The sequence below is a fragment of the Carlito syrichta genome, unplaced genomic scaffold, assembly GCF_000164805.1.
Source record: "Carlito syrichta isolate Samal-C Ts95f unplaced genomic scaffold, Tarsius_syrichta-2.0.1 Scaffold136414, whole genome shotgun sequence".
Taxonomy (NCBI): domain Eukaryota; kingdom Metazoa; phylum Chordata; class Mammalia; order Primates; family Tarsiidae; genus Carlito; species Carlito syrichta.
The window spans coordinates 17,097-33,498 of NW_007080510.1; the positions used below are offsets into that span (position 1 = coordinate 17,097).

Here is a 16,402-nt window from a genome sequence, read left to right on the forward strand (position 1 = left end):
TCTTTAAAAAAAAAAAAAAAAAAAAAAGGAAAAAGATAAACATCAGCTGCCAGGAAGTCCTGGACAACAAGCACCCTTTTTCTGGATTGACTGCCCTGTTGCTTTGTTCAAGAAATTACAGGCCAGGCTCAGTGGCTCAGCCTGTAATCCCGTGCCTTTGGGAGGCTGAGGTGAGTGGATTGCCCGAGCCCGCGGGTTTGAGACCCGCCTGGGCAACTTGGCGAGACCTCATCTCTACAGTAAATCAAAAATTAGCCAGGTGTGGTAGCACATGCCTGTAATTCCAGCTACTTGGAAGGGTGAGGTGGAAGGATCACCGGAGCCCAGCAGGTCGAGGCTGCAGTGGCTGGAAGCGGTCACTGCACTCCAGTCTGGGTGACAGAGTGAGACTCCAACTCAAAAAATAAAAGAAAAAAAAAAAAAGAAATTACCTTGCTAGAATGAACTGCCTATTAAAGTTTTTTGATACTGGACAGTGCCCATGGCCACCCAGAACCCCAAATTCAACATAGAAGATATCAAAAGTGGACTACTTGTTATCAAATACAATGTCTCTAATTCAGTTTCCAGATTAGGGGGTCATAAAGACCTTTCAGGCTCATTATACACCATACTCTAAGAAAAAAATTGCCGGTCAGGCTTGATGGCTCAACCTGTAATCCCGTGCTTTGGGAGGCTGAGGTGAGTGAATTGCCTGAGCCAGAGGGTTGGAGACCCGCCTGGGCAACTTGACGAGACCTCATCTCTACAATAAATCAAAAATTAGCTGGACATGATGGCGTGTGCCTGTAATTCCAGCAGGTCGAGGCTACAGTGGCCGGGAGTGTGCCACTGCACTCCAGTCTGGGCAACTGAGTAAGACTCCAACTCAAAAAAAAAAAAAGAATTGCTGATGCTATGGAAGAGAACCCTCTCAGCAAGGACATCATGAAAGTCTCGGAGGATTACACCGATGAAGATACTATCATTGTAGAAAAAGCTATAGCTAGACATGGTGGCTCACGCCTATAATCCCAGCACTTTGGGAGGCCAAGGTGAGAGGATTGCCTGAGCTCACAGGTTTAAGACCAGCCTGGGCAACATGGCAAGACTTCATCTCTACAATAAATCAAAAATTAGCTGGGCGTGGTGGTGCGTACCTGTAGTTCCAGCTACTTGGAAAACTGAAGCGAATCACCAGAGCCCAGCCAGTCGAGACTATGGTGGCCGTGAGCATGCTATTGCACTCTAACCTGGGCAGCAGAGTGAGATTCTGACTCAAAAAAAAAAAAAACTGTGAAAGCCATAAATTGTATCCAGATGTTGTGCCTGACTTCACTGGATTTATGACACAGCCAATCAAGGAAATCATGAAACAGATTGTAGATATGGCAGGAAAAGGGGGGGAGTGGTGAAGGGCTCAGGCTGTGGATTTTGGAGAAATTCAAGGGTTAATAGACCCTATTCCAGGGGAATTTACAGAAGACATCTTGATGGAGATGAGTGCTTCCTAACCAGTGCCTGACGACAAGGCAGAAGACATGGAAAAAGCAGTTCCAGAAAAGAAATGGACGTTAGACACTCTGGTGAAAGGATTCTGAGTATTCAAGGCTACTCTTCTTTTATGACTTGGACCCTTCTGTGATATAGGCACTGAAACTAAAACAAACAGTGGAAGGATTGGTGCTGCACAGAAGCATTTTTAGGGAAATAAAAAAGCAGAAGAGTCAGCAGAAGTTATAATGTGTTTCTGCAAAGTTAGACCAGATGTGCCTGCTGCTACTGCCTCCTCTCCAGCTTCTTCCACATCTTCCACTTCTGCCACCCGTGGGCAGTAAGACCAGCCCCTCCTGTTCCTCTTCCTCCTCAGCCTATTCTGTGTGAAGATGATGAGAATGGAGACCTCTGTGATGATCTGCTTCCACTTAATAGTAAATAGATTTTCTCCTCTTTATGGTTTTCTTAATAGCCTTTTTTCTCTAACCTACTTTACTATAATAATACATATATGTATTATTATGTATTATAATCTGCACAACAGAGTGAGACTCCAACTCAAAAATAAAAATTAAGATAAAAAATAAAATAATATATACTTCCAAATAACTGCACCTATAGAGCTGTTAAACATACATCTAATATATCAAGAGACCATAAAAAAATGTTAAGCCCTTTATTTTATATTATTTTTAAAAATCTCTCAGCCCCATTCACATGGATTAGATGCTACAATAATAACAAATGCTAGCCGGGCTCAGTGGCTCAGCCTGTAATCCCGCGCCTTTGGGAGGCTGAGGTGAGTGGATTACCTGAGCCTGCGGGTTCGAGACCCGCCTGGGCAGCGAGACGTCATCTCTACAATAAATTAAAAAAAAAAAAAATCAGCCGGGCGTGGTAGCGCGCCCCTGTAATTCCGGCTACTCGGAAAGCCGAGGCGGAAGGATCGCCGGAGCCCAGTGGGTTGAGGCTGCGGTGGCCGGGAGCGGCCACTGCACTCCAGTCTGGACGACAGAGTGAGACTCCAACTCAAAAAAAAAAAAAAAAAATAGGAACTATGTTTTAAATTGTTCTAGTTATGTTTTTAAGCCACTAGTATGTAGTTTACAGATGAAAGTTTTAAGTTTGTGAGAACTATAACTATTGGGCTGTCTCCAAAGAATATGATTTAGCAAATTACGTTCCTATGATTCATCTTATATCAAGACTCCAGATCCCAAGGGGAAGAAAATGGATGAAAAGTTTCTACAAATCCTTTCCTTCTGAAAATTCATCTACCACAATATAAAGGCTAGGCTTAATCTAGAAAGATCCATTGTGAACAAGAAGTTACATAATTTAGCTGCATTGTGCTCAAAAATGCTGGGAGTGATGATCACTCTTCTTTAGAGAATTATAAAAAGTACTGAAGCATTTGTCAGAGCACTTAAAAGCATTATACTTTAATACTTTTGTTTTGAGTAGAGTTTTAGATTTGGTTCACCTGAAAGTTTTACCTTTATTTTGGAATTCTATTTTCAAATTTTACAAATACATAATTTTATTTATTTTTTGAGTTGAGGTCTCACTCTTGTTTCCCAAGTTGGAGTGCAGTGGCCTGATCACAGCTCAATGTAGCCTCGACCTTCTGGGCTCATGCAAAATCCTTCCACCTTGGCCTCATGAGTAGCTAGGACTACAGGTGCATGCCATCACTCCTGGCTAATTTTTTTATTTTTTGTAGATGAAATCTCACTATGTTGCCCAGACTGATCTCCAACTCCTGGCTTCAAGTGATCCTCCCACCCTCAACCTCCTAAAGTACTGGGATTACAGGCGTGAGCCACAGTTCTTAGCCCTGATTTTAAAAATAGTATATTACAGGGGTTAGGAGTTTTCCTGGCTAAACAGATTATTAAACTTTACTTAGTATTTATATAGACATTTAATCATGTTAAGGAAACTTTTTTCTTTTTTTTGAGTCAGACTTTAACTCTGTCGCCAGGATGGAGTGCAGTAGCACAATCATGGCTACTGCAGCCTCCCCCTGCTGGGCTTAGGCAATCCTCATGCTTCAGTCTCCCGAGTAGCTAAAACTACGGGAACATACCACCACGCCCAGCTAATTTTTTGATTTATTGTAGAGATGAGGTCTCACCAAGTTACCTAGGCTGGTCTCATTCACCTTAGCCTCCCAAAGTGCTGGAATTACAGGTGTGAGCCACCGCACCTGGCTTTTAAATAAACATACTAGTCATTTAGCTTTTGTATGTTTAAGCCTATCAAAACATTCTTTGCCTGAAAATTAAGTGTGAGCCCTTATTAATAAAATTTTCTGGCCGGGTTCGGTGGTTCAGCCTGTAATCCCAGCACTTTGGGAGGCCAAGGTGAGTGGATTGCCTGAGCCCGCGAGTTCGAGACCTGCCTGGGCAACTTGACGAGACCTCATCTCTACAATAAATCAAAAAACTAGCCGGGCGTGGCAGCGCGCGCCTGTAGTTCCAGCTACTTAGAGGGCTGAGGCGGAAGGATCGCCGGAGCCCAGCAGGTCGAGGCTGCAGTGGCCGGAAGCGGCCACTGCACTCCAGTCTGGGCAACAGAGTGAGACTCCAACTCAAAAATAAATAAATAAATAAATAAATAAAATTTTCTGGTTATTAAATATTACTGCTTTCCAACTAGATCATAAAGCTCATACATAGGTGTATCTATGATGGTCATGTATCTCCAGGACCTAGCATAGTGTTGTGAATATGTGGAACTCTGTGTATTGCTGGTGGCAGACCAATACTGGTTTTTTTTTTGTTTTTTTTTTTTGAGTTGGAATCTCACTCTGTCGCCCAGGCTGGAGTACAGTGGCACAGTCACGGCCACCTCAGCGTTGACCTGCTGGACTCTAGCAATCCTACCGCCTCAGCCTTCTAAGTAGCTGGAACTATAGGTGCATGCTACCACGCCCGGCTAATTTTTTATTTATTGTAGAGACGAGATCTTGCTAAGTGACCCAGGCAGGTCTTGAATCTGCAGGCTCAGGCAGTCCACTCACCTTGGCCTACCAAAGTGCTAGGATTACAGACTGAGTCACTGTATTTTTAAAAGAGCACAGCACCGGACGTAGAGGCTCAAGCCTGTAATCGCAGCACTTAGGGAGGTGTAAGTGAGAAGGTTCAAGACCAGCCTGGGCAGCTTGGCAAGACCTTGTCTCTACAGTAAATCAAAAGAATTAGCCAGGTGCAGTGGTGTATGTATGCCTGTAGTTCCAGCTGCTTGGAAGTCTGAAGTGGAAGGATCGCCTGAACCTAGCAAGTCAAGGTTACGGTAGCCGTGAGCGTGCTACTGCACTCCAGCCTGGGCAACAGTGAGACTCTGACTCTAAAATAAAAATAAAAGAGCATAGCATTCTCGACTCGAATACCCTGATCATTAGAGCTTAATGATCTCAAAGAGCTTAATGATTTAGTAGTCCTTATTTAAGTGGGTAGGTTTTCATGTGTTTCACCATGCCAAGGGAAACACATCAAGTTTTCAGAGGAGTGACTTCTTGCTTATAATACTAACTAGTCATTGTAGAGGGAGCCCTAACTTTGGCAACTTTATTAGGAAGAGGACAAAAAGAAAACTAGGGACAAATTCACTGTGCAGGAGTCTGTCTTTATCCTCAGTGGATACAGTCTGAGTTCTCTGTCAGTGGATGCTTGAAACCTCAGATAGTACTGAACCTATATATGAGGGGGTACCCCAAAACCCCGGAATTATCTGTATGTTTGTTTGTTTGTTTTTGAAGGTGGGCCCTTGTAGTGCACTCAGAATTTGTTCTTCTAGATCAAACGGTCAACCAAAGTTTTTATTTGCAAGCTTTGAGAAGATTGCGTCATGATTTACGGAAGAAACATCTTGAGTTGTGGCAAACAGTTGACTGTTTCTTCCACCGTGACAACACACCTGTGCACACAGTGCTGAGTGTTCAGCAGTTTTTGGCCAAAAATGGCATGACCCCTGTGCCCCACCCTTCCCATTCACCTGATCTTGCTCAGGTGGCTTTTTGTTGTTGTTTCCTGAATGAAAAATGTCCTCAAAGGGAAATGTGCTGATGCTCAAGAGGTGATACAAAAAATGACAGAAACACTAGAAGGCACAAAATTGACAAGCTCAAAAACTATTTCGAGCAGTGGAGAAAGTATTTTGAAGGTGTCTTGCATCAAACGGAGTGTACTTTGAAGATAACTGAAGTTTAAACATGTAAGAATAGGCCGGGTACGGTGACTCACGCCTATAATCCCAGCATTTGGGAGGCCAAGGTGAGAGGATTGTCTGAGCCCGCGGGTTCGAGACTAGCCCAGGCAACATGGTGAGGTGGGAGGCCGAGGTGAGAGGATTGCCTGAGCCCACAGGCCGAGGTGAGAGGATTGCCTGAGCCCACAGGTTCGAGACCAGCTTGGGAAACTCAGCGAGACCTCATCTCTATAATAAAAAAATTAGCTGGGCATGGTAATGCACACCTGTAGTACCAGCTACTTGAAAGACTGAGGCTGAAAGATCGCCTGAGCCCAGCAGGTTGAGGCTGTGGTAGCCATGAGTATGCCATTGCACTCCAGCCTGGGCAACAAGGTGAGACTCCAACTCAAAAAAAAAAAAATACACAACTTTTTTGAGTCAGAGTCTCACTCTGTCACCCAGACTGGAGTGCAGTGGCATGATCACGATTATAGCTCCCGGCAGCCTCTACCTCCTGGGCTGAAGTGATCCTTCCACCTCAGCATCCTGAATAACTGAGACTACAGGTGCACGCCACCATGCCCCAGCCAATTTTTTTGTATTTTGTAAAGTCAAAGTTTCACTATGTTGCCCAGGCTGGCCTCTAACTCCTGGGCTCAAGCAATACTCCTGCTTTGGCCTTTCAGAGTGCTGGGGTCACAGGTATGAGCCACTGTGCCTGGCCCACAGTTTTTTATAAATAAAGTCCAGGTTTTGGGGGGTCCCCTCTTGTATTATGTTTTTTTTTTTCTATTCATACATACCTAGGATAAAGTATGTAAATTAAGCACAGTAAGAGATTAACAACAATAACAATAAAATAGAACAATTATAATAATATGCTATAATAGCAGTTATCTGAATGTGGTCTTTCTCAAAATATCTTATTGTACTGTACTCACCCTTCTTGTGATCTGTTGATCTGATAACCAAGATGACTACTAAGTGACTAACGGGTGGGTATTATATACAGCACAGAAAGATGGACAAAGGAATGATTCACATCCCAGGTAGAACAGAACAGGACAGTGAGGGATGGCACCAGATTTCATCTTGTTACTCAGAACAGTGCACGGTTTACAACTTAAAAAGTGTTGGAGCCAGGCACGGCAGCTCACGCCTGTAATCCCAGCACTTTGGGAGGCAGAGGCGAGAGGATTTCCTGAGCCCACAGGTTCGAGACTAGCCTGGGCAACATGGTGAGACCTCGTCTCTACAGTAAATCAAAAAAGTTAGCCGGACATGGTGGCACACATCTGTAATTCCAGCTACTTGGAAGGGAGGTGGAAAGATGACCTGAGCCCAGGAGATCGAGGCTGTAGTGGCTGTGAGCATGCCACTGCATCCAGCCTGCAGGACAAAGTGAGACTCCAACTCAAAAAAAAAAAAAAGAATTGTTGAACCATGGCTGTCCTCAGTCACCAGAACTGTGGAAAGTGGAACTGTGGATGAGGAGGGACTACTGTACATCTTTTATTTTTAAAGAACTGTAAAACTTGTGTGTTTGCAGATCAGGGAGCAGAGAAACATGAAGGCACAGGTCAGCCCTCTGGGATCACTGATCAAGAGAAGGAGTTATCCACCAGTGCTTTCCAAGCTTTCACAGTAAGAAATGACTTCTCTCAATCTGCTCAAGTTGTAGGACTCTTATGAATCTTTTCAAAGTGAATTTTTAAATTTATAATTTTTATTCTGTAATAATTCAAGAGTTAAGTTTAGAGAAAAGTAGGTTTACTTTTAAACTAAAGAAAAAAATGTTGTAGAGTTTACCTGAATATAGTGAAAGGAATGGGTGTAATTTCAGCCATTCTGAAGTTTTTATGTTTTTTAAATATGTTTTAACACACACACTATTGTTTTTAGAGTCTTTTAAATTTAGAGCTGTAGTTATGTGAGTCAGTCTTTCCATTTCACTACTCTACTCAAATCCGTTTCTATTTTTATTTATTTATTTTTCCCAGAAATGTCAGGCTTTGTCAAGAATTCTTTTTCTTGAGTGTACTTTAAAATGGAACCCCAAAAGTGTATTGTCACGATTTTAATTTTTCTGACATTAAACAACATGAGAGAGAACCTGATTTGGTAATGAGGTTTTATACATATAAGCAGAACTCAAAGTATATCTACTAGAAAATAAAACTTGGAAGTATTACATTTCTTGACTAGCCTTAGCTATTTATACTCTACTACCATTATGACATATATACCAATATATCTATCATAGTTATCTATGTGTCCTATAGATATATGTGTCAATGTCAGAGTTTGAGTATTAGGAAACATAAAGAATTTTTAAGATACAGATGAATGAAATGTATTTAGAATGATGTATTGTTCTTAAAGCTGGTATGTAACTCTGTGTGTGTGTATGTGGTTTTTTTATTTTATTTTTTAGTCTGGAAATTATGATGCCTGTCTGCAACACCTTGCCTGTCTACAAGATATAAACAAAGATGATTATAAAATCATTTTGAATACAGCAGTCGCTGAGTTTTTTAAAAGTAACCAAACAACAACAGATAATTTGAGACAAACACTTAACCAGCTGAAGAATCAGGTGATACACAAATGAATTTAACTATAAAAAAAGTCTGTTCTTTAATTTGTGAAATACAAATAGTTAAGGAAAATAAATGTGATTTCTTGTCTGAAACATTTGTTGATATTAATTTTATTTGTAGAAAATATTATTCCAGTAAGTGAAAGGTATGTTGTGTGATGTTTTTCTCTTTAATTGGGTTTTTAATTAACTTGAACAGAATAGTCTTGTTAATATACGAAATTTGAATGAACTTTGGAGTTTTGAGAAAGAAAGCAGGCTTTATAAATATGATTAGCTGTGGAAATACATCATGATTATAACTGAAAAAACTGCTTATTAACAATGTCGCCTTTGGAGGACAGCGACTTAGTCTACAGACGCTGTCCCAGAAGCCGGAGGTGCCATTTCTTCCACTTCCTGCTGCAGCCAATAAAGGCCGTTCCTACTATAAAAAATAATAATAATAATAATGTCAAGTTGTAGCCTTTTGGATGAATAATTACATAGATATTCTGATTTATATCTGGTTTGGGGCTTGAATTTATCATTGGTCCTAACAGCAGCATTTCTTTTTTTTTCTTTTTTTTGAATTGCAGTCTCACTCTGTTGCCCAGGCTGAAGTGCAGTGACATACTTCTGACCACCATAGCCTCGATCTACTGGGCTCAGGTGATCCTTCCGCCTCAGCCTTCTAAGTAGCTGAAGCCACAGGCGCATGCTACCACACCTGGCTAATTTTTTTTTTTTTTTTTTTTTGATTGTAGAGACCAGGTCTCGCCAAGTTGCCCAGACTGGTCTCAAACCCCTGAGCTCAGACAATCCTCTTGCCTCTGTCTCCCAAAGTGCTGGGATTACAGGTGTGAGCCACTGTGCCTGCCTAATAACAGCATTTCTTACATCACAGGGCTGTGTTCAAGAAGGCAGATAACAGTGATGGTAATGATAGGATCAGCTGGCAGATATTGAGTGCTCAGTGTGTGACAGAGCTCTTGAAGAATACTTTGTATGCACCATCTCATTCATCCTCCGTAGCCCTATAAAATAGCTGCTGTAATTTGTATTTTGTAGTTGGAAAAGCCAGCGCACAGATAACTGGGTAAATTGTCCAAAGACACACAGTTTTTAAGTAGTAAGAACTACATGAACCCAGCTCTACTGACTTGAGAGCCTGTACTTTTAATTACTGCTTAATGCTGTGGGGAGTCTTGAGACCCTTTGGAGGCCTTGCCCTGTAGCTGTCTGTGCCACTGTACTGTGTAACGTCGTCTAAAATGTGGCCAAATAAGTGATCCCTTCTGGTTCTTCATAATTCTTTATAAGAGTAAAGTAAGTTTTAAATCCCACTAAAATTCTTCAACAAAAATGAAAAGAATAGCCAATATTTATTGACTTGATGCCAGATGCTATATTCATTGCTTTATCTCACATAATCTTCACATTCGGCTCTTGAGGTAGATACTTATTATCCCAGTTTTAAAGGGTTTAGAAAGTCTAATAATTTATACAGCTAGTAAGGGGAAGAGCAGGATTTGAACCACACCTTCTGACCTTCAGCCTGTTTTTGTAACCACCTCAGTCTTCATAAATGTATATACATCATCACATTTCATCATTACTCCAGTATTATTACCCATGACTTTATCTGGAATTCCAGAATCAAAGGAAAGATGATGTTTTCTGATACCGAGTACATGGCCCCTATGACCACATAGACAGTTTCTTCCAGGACAGATTTGTTTGGTCTTTGAAAATAAGTTCAGCCTTAAAACTTCTTTTGAGTAAGGGGCCTCCTACAAGCTTCCTGATTGGCTGAGAAAATTGCTTTTTGAAATCCTTTCACTTACTTTTATTCTTTGTTAAGTTTGTTCAGTATTTTTCAGCTCTTGAATTTCCTAGAAGGGTTTGTACATGTGACTCTTGGGTCCTTTAAATCATGCTTCTGTTAGCAGTCATATGTCTTAGGCACAATGCCACACCTTTTCAACCTTTTCTACTTTCACTAATGTTTTATCTCATTTAATAAGTAGTTTTTATCCTGGCTGGAACAATTACTAGATTATTTTGATGAATCATAGAAAATATGGCAAAGATATTCATGTGGTAAGTGATCCATTGCTGAATTCAGAACTCCTTAGTTTATCTAAAGGCCCCTTTCCAGCTAAAAATTAACTCTTTCTTAGCTCATTCTCTCTCCATTATATACTACAAGAAGAGTTGCCTTTCTTTAGAAATTGAGTTTTCTCTATTAAAACAGACTATTTTTGGATGAGCGTGGTGGCTCACACCTATAATCCTAGCACTTTGGGAGGCCGAAACAGGAGGATTGTTTGAGGCCAGGAGTTCCAGACCAGCCTGGGCATTATATCAAGACACTGTCTTTACAAAAAAATTTAAAAATTACCTTGGCATGGTGGCACACACCTATAGTCTCAGCTCTTTGGGAGGCGGGGGCAGGAGGATTGCTTGAGCCCAGGATTTCAAGGCTGTGGTGAGCTGTAATTGTGCCACTGCACTCTAGCCTGGGTGACAGAGTAAGACTGATTCAAAATAAAATAAGATAGACTGTTTTTAATCACTTGAAGACAGTGACTTGATAAGTGAACATTATAAAGTCATCAGCTAGGACTGCTTGCTAAATCCCAAACTCCTTGGTTTATCTAAAGGCCCCTTTCTTGAACCTCCATGCCAAGCTTCACTGCATGGGTGATTGAAGTCTGTCAAAGTCCAGTTACAAAAATTACAAATCACTATGTACCATGAACCTTCAGTTTCCCTGCCTTTAGGCAAGCCAAGGTTGTCAAATTCATGTACTGTATATCAAAGTTACACTGCATTATTTAGGGAAATGTCAGTCTTAGAATTACTTAGTGTTGTACAATAATTTATTGCAATCTTCATAGTGGCAAAGAAAGGTTAGTTTTAATATAGGTAGACTTCTATTTTCATGTGTTATATGGAATGGCTGTGAAAATTCATTAACTTAGCCGGGCTCGGTGGCTCAGCCTGTAATCCCACGCCTTTGGGAGGCTGAGGTGAGTGTATTGCCTGAGCCTGCAGGTTTGAGACCCGCCTGGGCAACTTGGCGAGACCTCATCTCTACAAAAAAAAATCAAAAATTAGCCGGGCAGGGTAGCACATGCCTGTTATTCCGGCTACTCGAAAGGCTGAGGTGGAAGGATCGCCAGAGCACAGCAGGTCGAGGCTGCGGTGGCTGGGAGCGGCCACTGCACTCCAGTCTGGGCGACAGAGTGAGACTCCAACTCAAAAAAAAAAAAAAAAAAAATTCATTAACTTTAAAATGCAAAGTGTCGTCTTTTTTTTTCTTTTGCTATCAGTTATAGATGTTGGGGTTCTAATAAAGCCCATAAAAGCTGTTTTTAACTGTTAAGTGTGATATATTGTATTGTTGTTTTTCAGTACTTTAAAAAAATCCATTCTTTATTATGGGAATAGAACCTGAAAAGTAAAGTTCCTAGCCATGTGTCCTTGGACAAGATAATTAAGCTTTCTGTGCTGACTTCCTTATTTATAAAGTGGAAATAAATTATCTATGTCCTAGAGGTATGGTAAGGATTAACCCTTAAAAGATTAAACATAGCAAGCCTAGCACATGGTATGTAGTTAGCTATTATTGTTATTATATAAATCTTACATTAGATTTTACAAAATGAAATCAAACTATGCACACTGTAAAACATTTTAATGGAAAAGGTCATTTTGAGTTTTCCCCTCTTAGTATAGCTTCTTAGAGCTCATGAGACTAGAAAGTGGTACTCCCACTCAGAAGCCATACTGGCAGTTAAAACAGGAAAGATGTCTTCACAATGACAAGGAAGATGACAGCCCTGCCTCGTGCTGGGAACTTAATAATGTTCCATCAAAACATTTTACTTGCCGGGCTTGGTGGCTCAGCCTGTAATCCCATGCCTTTGGGAGGCTGAGGTGAGAGGATTGCCTGAGCCCATGGGTTCGAGACCCACCTGGGCAACCTGGCGAGACCTCATCTCTACAATAAAATCAAAGTGAGCCGGGCGTGGTAGCGCGCGCCTGTAGTTTCAGCTACTTGGAAGGCTGAGGTGGAAGGATCGCCGGAGCCCAGCAGGTCGAGGCTGCGGTGGCCAGGAGTGGCCACTACACTCCAGTCTGGGTGACAGAGTGAGACTCCAACTCAAAAAAAAAAGAAAAAACATTTTACTTAACAGAATTTTAAGTATAAGACAGACATAGGGTACTTAGAATGTAGAGGTACGGTTGAAAGTATGGAAAAATCCAGAATAACAATGCCTGTATTCCTGTTCATTTGTATGAATTTTTTCACTTTTGCTCTTTATTTCCTTAATGTTAAAATATAATCTCTGTTGATCATTTTATAGGTACACTCAGCTGTTGAAGAAATGGATGGATTAGATGATGTGGAAAACAGCATGTTGTACTATAACCAAGCAGTCATTCTTTATCATCTGCGACAGTATACAGAAGCAATATCAGTTGGTGAAAAACTTTATCAGTTCATAGAACCCTTTGGTATGTTATCTGTTAAGTCAGAAGCTTCTCTATCTTCTCATACTTACAAAATTCCCTGGTACTTTTATCTAGATAACTTAAATCCGAGAATTGCATATCAGTATTTAAAGAAAAAAGAAAAGCCATGTCAGCTTTTCTTAATGATTACAAGAGATAGCAGTATAATCCATGTTTTTTTGGTTTTTTTGATTCAGTCTCACTCCGTCACCCAGGCCCACAATCATGGCTACCACAACTTGACCTGTTGGGCTCAGGCAGTTCTGCCCCAGCCTTCCAGGTAGCTGGAACTACAGGTGCGCCCTACCATGCTCAGCTAATTTTGTGACTTATTGTAGAGATGTGGTTTTGCCATGTTGCCCAGGCTGGTTTCGAACTCCTAGACTCACTCAGGCAGTCCTCCACCTTCCAAAGTGCTGAAATTACAGGCGTGAGCCACCACGCCCAGCCAGGCTTTTTTTTTTAGTACCACTTTCTTCCTAGATTTTGAAGATAACTAGGAAAATGTTGGAAAGGCTTACTAATTTTTGTGTTTTCTTTGCTGTTTTTTTTTTTTAGTCAGAGTCTCACTCTGTCACCCAGGCTGGAGTGCAGTGGCATACTCATAGCCATCATAGCCTCGAACTGCTGGTCTCAGGCGATCCTTCCACCTCAGCCTTCCAAGTACCTGGAACTACTGGCGTGCACCACCACACACAGCTAATTTTTTAAAAATTTATTGTAGAGATGAGGTCTCGCCATGTTGCCCAGGCTGGTCTCGAACTCGTGGGCTCAGACAATCCCCTCACCTCAGCCTCCCAAAGTGCTGTGACTGCAGGTGTGAGCCACCACATCGAGCTTTCCTTGCTGCTTAAATGTAAACATTACCCTAGGTACCTGATTCTTCTTTCTTTAGTACATTAAGGAAGGAGCATTTTGGAATGTTAGGGGAAGTGAAGTGTTTAATTTTTGCCTGTTGCCTTACTGAAATTTTTGTGTGTCATCTCAGAGTTGTCGTGTTGGCTACTTTGTTGTCTTAACTAATAATAAAGATAAGGGCAAGCCGGGCTCGGTGGCTCAGCCTGTAATCCCGCGCCTTTGGGAGGCTGAGGTGAGTGGATTGCCTGAGCCCATGGGTTCAAGACCCGCTTGGGCAACTTGGCAAGACCTCATCTCTACAATAAATCAAAAATTAACCGGGCATGGTAGTGCGTGCCTGTAGTTTCAGCTACTTGGAAGGCTGAGGTGGAAGGATCGCCGGAGCCCAGCCGGTCGAGGCTGTGGTGGTTGGGAGCGGCCACTGCACTCCAGTTTGGGCGACAGAGTGAGACTCCAACTCAAAAAAAAAAAAAAAAAGAAAGATAAGGGCCAAGAGGGAAACCTGTATCCAGGCGTGGTTGTTAGAGAGGGCATTGGCTTCAGCCCACAAGCAGGCAGATTCCACTTGAGTCTCATGTTTGTCTTTTTCTCCATAGTTACTCTCTTTTAAATTCAAAATGTTAATGGGATTTTTTTTTAAACTTTATTTTTTAGAACAGTTTTAGGTTCACAGCAAAATCAAGAGGAAGGGACCCTCTGCCTTGTATATCTGCAGCCTTCCCCATTGCAGTGTTCCCCAACAGAGTGGCTTGTTCGTTACAGCTGGTGAAGCTGCGTTGACACATCATAATCACAAAGAGTTCACAGCTAGGAGTCACTCTTGATGTTTTACAATTATATCTATCATAGTGTCATACAGAGTCTGTCACTGTCTTGAAAATTCTGTATTCTGCCCATTCATTCATTATTCCTGTGCCTGAAACCACTGATCTTTTTACTCTCTCTATAGTTTTGTCTTTTCCAGAATATCAGAGTCAGACTCTTAGTACTCAGGTTGTTTATGCAACATATATTTATTGGACGCGTGGACCAATACTATGGGCCAGACACTTCTGAGATCTGAAGATAATGCAATGAACAAATGAACAAACTAGAAAAACTGTTTTCCCCCCTTATGGTTATATGCTAATAGGAAAGAAAGCAACACAGTAAATATACAGTCGTCCTTCAGTATTCATGAGGATTGGTTCTAGGACCCCTCTGTTGGACACTAAAGTCTACTGATGCTCAAACCCCTTGTATAAAATGATGTAGTATTTGCATATAACCTACGCACGTCTTCCCATGTACTTTAAATAGTCTCTAGATTGCTTATAATATCTAATTCAATGTAGATGCTATGTACAAAGTCGTTATTCTACATTGTTTAGAGAATAATACTTTTATTTTATTTTATTTTTGAGTTGGAGTCTCACTCTGTCACCCAGACTGGAGTGCAGTGGCATGCTCCTGGCCACCGCAGCCTCGACCTGCTGGGCTCCGGCGATCCTTCCGCCTCAGCCTTCCAAGTAGCTGGAAGTACAGGCACACGCTACCACACCCAGCTAATTTTTGATTTATTGTAGAGATGAGGTCTTGCCAAGTTGCCCGGGCGGGTATCGAACCCGTGGGGTCAGGCAATTCACTCACCTCGGCCTCCCAAGCCCGGCCGAGAATAATACTTTTAGAAAGTCTGTACATGCTCAGTACAGGTACAACCATCTTTTTTTTTTTTTTAATGTTTTCAGTCTGAGGTTGCTGGAGTCCACAGACGCAGAACCCACAGATACAGAGAGCTGACTATAGATTGTGAGGCAGTTGAATGCTGTGAAGTAGAGCTAAGATTGGGTAAGAGGATAGAGATTGACTGGGGGTGTTTTAGATAAGGTAAGCAAGCAAGGCCTGGAATGAGACAGCATTTGAAAGATACCCGAATGAAGAAAAGAGTCACAAAATCAGCCGGGTGTGGTAGCACATGCTTGTAATTCTGGCTACTCGGAAGGCTGAGGCGGAAGGATCGCCGGAACCCAGCAGGTCGAGGCTGCAGTGGCCAGAGTGGCCATTGCACTCCAGTCTGGGCGACAGAGTGAGACTCCAACTCAAAAAAGAAAAGAAAAGAGTCTTGTGACTTTTTTGGAGGAATGCATTCCTGCCACAGATAATGCTGTATGCAGAAGACCTGAGGTGACCTGACTGGCAGTGTTCTGTGAGAGTAACAGCAGAGAGGCTGTTGAGGAGAGGACAGTAGTAGAAAGTGATGTCAGAGGTAGCTGGGGCAGAACAGGTAGTGAAGCCTTAGGTGTAGTGAGAGGCCTGGAGATCTGAGACCTTTGCACACCAGCTGTGTTGATTTCAGTTTTAAGTAAATTCCTCTCTTTCAAGACTTTTGAAATTTCCTGTCTTGATTATAGCAACCTTTTCCTTTCATTTTTCCTCTTATCTACTTTTTTGAAAGGAAAGAACGATAGTTTTGTCACACCAAGTTACATTTCCCCTCTTTGTTAGGCTCTCCTTCATTTGAATGAAGGCCTTTTCTTTTTAGTTTCCTTTTGGCAGTCTCTGTTTTCTGATATACTCAATCCACACCTTGCTGCTTTTGCTTCTGTAGCAGATTGTTTCTTTTTTCCCTTTCTGTGACTTAGAAATCTGTTTCATAGAGTCATAGACCTAAGTTAGGAACCTCAAGAGATCCTCTGGTCCACCCCTCTGCCTTCAGGCAGGTAAAGTAATCTCCTCAGCCGGGCTCGGTGGCTCAGCCTGCAATCCCGCACCTTGGGAGGCTGAGGTGAGTGG

At 41.8% G+C, this 16,402-nt stretch overlaps 1 protein-coding gene across 1 annotated transcript in view; it reads left to right on the top strand.

Annotated features, from left to right (window-relative positions):
- The window catches only part of LOC103251145 (CCR4-NOT transcription complex subunit 10), a 74,527-nt gene that overhangs the window by 11,066 nt on the left and 47,059 nt on the right, over positions 1-16,402 (top strand). The window contains exons 2-4 of the mRNA XM_008049746.2: positions 7,220-7,314; positions 8,105-8,266; positions 12,625-12,775. Coding sequence (XP_008047937.2) covers positions 7,220-7,314; positions 8,105-8,266; positions 12,625-12,775 — 408 coding nt within the window. The remainder of the gene's footprint in view (positions 1-7,219; positions 7,315-8,104; positions 8,267-12,624; positions 12,776-16,402) is intronic.